This window comes from Penaeus vannamei, chromosome 26 (assembly GCF_042767895.1).
Source record: "Penaeus vannamei isolate JL-2024 chromosome 26, ASM4276789v1, whole genome shotgun sequence".
NCBI classification, from domain to species: Eukaryota; Metazoa; Arthropoda; class Malacostraca; order Decapoda; family Penaeidae; genus Penaeus; species Penaeus vannamei.
Genome location: NC_091574.1, coordinates 21725649 through 21728146, shown reverse-complemented (window position 1 = coordinate 21728146; position 2498 = coordinate 21725649). Strand labels below are relative to the sequence as shown.

The 2498-nt window shown below is 34.7% G+C and overlaps 1 protein-coding gene across 1 annotated transcript in view; it reads right to left on the bottom strand.

Annotated features, from left to right (window-relative positions):
* Positions 1–865, bottom strand: part of LOC138866639 (high-affinity zinc uptake system membrane protein ZnuB-like) — a 6477-nt gene extending 5612 nt beyond the window's left edge. The window contains exon 1 of the mRNA XM_070139800.1: positions 754–865. Within this exon, the coding sequence (XP_069995901.1) occupies positions 754–865 (112 nt within the window). The remainder of the gene's footprint in view (positions 1–753) is intronic.
* Between the last annotated feature and the right edge of the window lie 1633 nt (positions 866–2498).

Genomic DNA, 2498 nt, shown 5'->3' with positions numbered 1-2498 from the left:
GGAATAATGCACTACCGCATTGATATGATGAATTAATAACCTCTCCGATCGGGATTCGAACCCTCGCCGCCGGTGCAGGCAGGCCACTGCAAGACCACTGCTACACGACCTATCGCTCTCTGCGTATGTGTCTGTGCATATATATACATATACATACATATGTATATATACAGTATATATTTATATATTTGTGTGTGTGTGTGTATGTGTGTGTGTGTGTTTGTGTATGTGTGTGTTTGTGTATGTGTGTGTGTGTGTGTGTGTGTATGTGTGTGTGTGTGTATGTGTATGTGTATATATATGTATACATTTATATATATATATATATATATATATATATATATATATATATATATATATATATATGTATGTATATATATATATATGTGTGTGTGTGTGTGTGTGTGTGTGTGTGTGTGTGTGTGTGTATATATATATATATATATATATATATATATATATATATATATATATAAATATATATATATATATGTATATATTATATATATAAATATGTATATCACCTATCATAAAAATTCATCCCCAGCTCGTAACTAGACTGTTCTGAAAATGTCTAATCAAGATACTTCTGTCATACCTTGACTTACATATGCATCAGCAATTCCACCGAATTACTACCATTAATACCCTTTGTAAGAGTAAAATAAAAATAAAAAAAAACGAAACAAAAAGGTTTTATTTTGAAATGAAGAGTCAGCCACAGGAAGCGAATTCTGAAAAGGTTATTCATACATAACTTTTTGTGTTCCAGCTTCTCTGACGTCAGAGATACGACGCTGATCTGCCAGGCGCCAGATGGACAGATTTGTAGCTGGCCGAATGAGGGAAAGCCTGAGGAGTCCATTTATTATCAGATAAAGAAATGAATAAATGATGGCTAAATATACATGCATGCATATACATACCTACTTACATACATATATACATACCTGCATACACACACACACACACACACACACACACACACACACACACACACACACACACACACACACACACACACACACACACACACACACACACACACACACACACACACACACACATATATATATATATATATATATATATATATATATATATATATATATATATATATATATTCTCCTCCAGCAACTAGGACTTCAATCTTTTTCATCTTATACCTTATATCGTATACCTTATACATATACCTAATCAGCGTTTTTCATCCTCAAGATTTCAAATAGTTTCCTTCTCTCAAAAACCTGTGAGGAAACAGACATCCTCAGCATGTTCTCGTTTTCTTTTACTGTCTTCATTGATGTCTTCCTGAGTTCCACGTCCAGATCTAAAACCAAATTATTTCCAGTTAATTTACAGATTTTGTCAATGTCAAATCTAGTTTTTGAGACAGATAATTAAACCTTTAGTTCTAAATTCTGACCATTTGATTGACATCGTTTGCACAAGGATAGTATCTTAAAGAAATAAGTGAAATCGGTTGGGTCACACCATTATCATTAACATCTTTAACAAAAGTCATTAGCACCTATGTACAAGTTCCATCCAGATTTTTCCTTTTCGGAAATTATGCTTAGCCATCATTTAGCTTCAAGAAGCTCATGCCCACGTTCCCCTCTTATCTATCTTCAATTTAGTTTTAATTCATTCTTTCTTAACAATTCTTAACGTTTATTTTGATGCCACACCTTCTTAAAAGCTACGTGTACTTCAAATGGAGACCAATCGCTTCATTGACATCTTCTGCTTAATCATGTCTCCCTCTTTCCTATCTTCAATTTAGTATTCATTCATTCTTAACAATTCTTCACTGGCTCATGTCGATGCCACACCTTAAAAGGTACTTGTACTTCAAAATGGAGACCAATCGTTTCATTGACATCTCCTGCTCTACTACACATCCGGGATATTATTCCATCAATGAAAACCTCCGCCCATTCATTAAACATACCTTTTCTGAGATACAGTTGCAGTTTTGATGCTCTTGCTTCTTTTGTAGTAAATGTACATTCTTATGGAAGTGAAGCCCAAGTTGAGTAATTGTAGTAAGATTTTAAAACCCTTTCTCACAATAATTATCCTTATGCAATCATTGCTTTCTCGCAAACACACTTCCAGCCTGATGTATTCACCCTCGTCCTTATATTTCCTGTGAATGCTCGTTTTAGATTCCATGTTATGAAGACTGCCTGTGCGCGCCCAGCTGTTGGACAGTAGCGAGCCCAAAGCATTCCTGTAACACTTAAGAAACTTTACGAAAGAAAACTTAAAATGCTTAAGGAACGCAGGAAGGGTTTATTGCTTCTATTTCAGGGGGTTAGCCTTGAGGAGAGGACGAGTGGAGAAAAGGAGAAGTAGAGGGAAGCACGGAGACAGAGACAGTAAAGAGGGAGATAGATAGATCGGTAGATAGGTAGGTAGAGAGAGTGGGGAAGGGGAGAAACATATACGTACATATATATATATATATATATATATATATATATATATATATA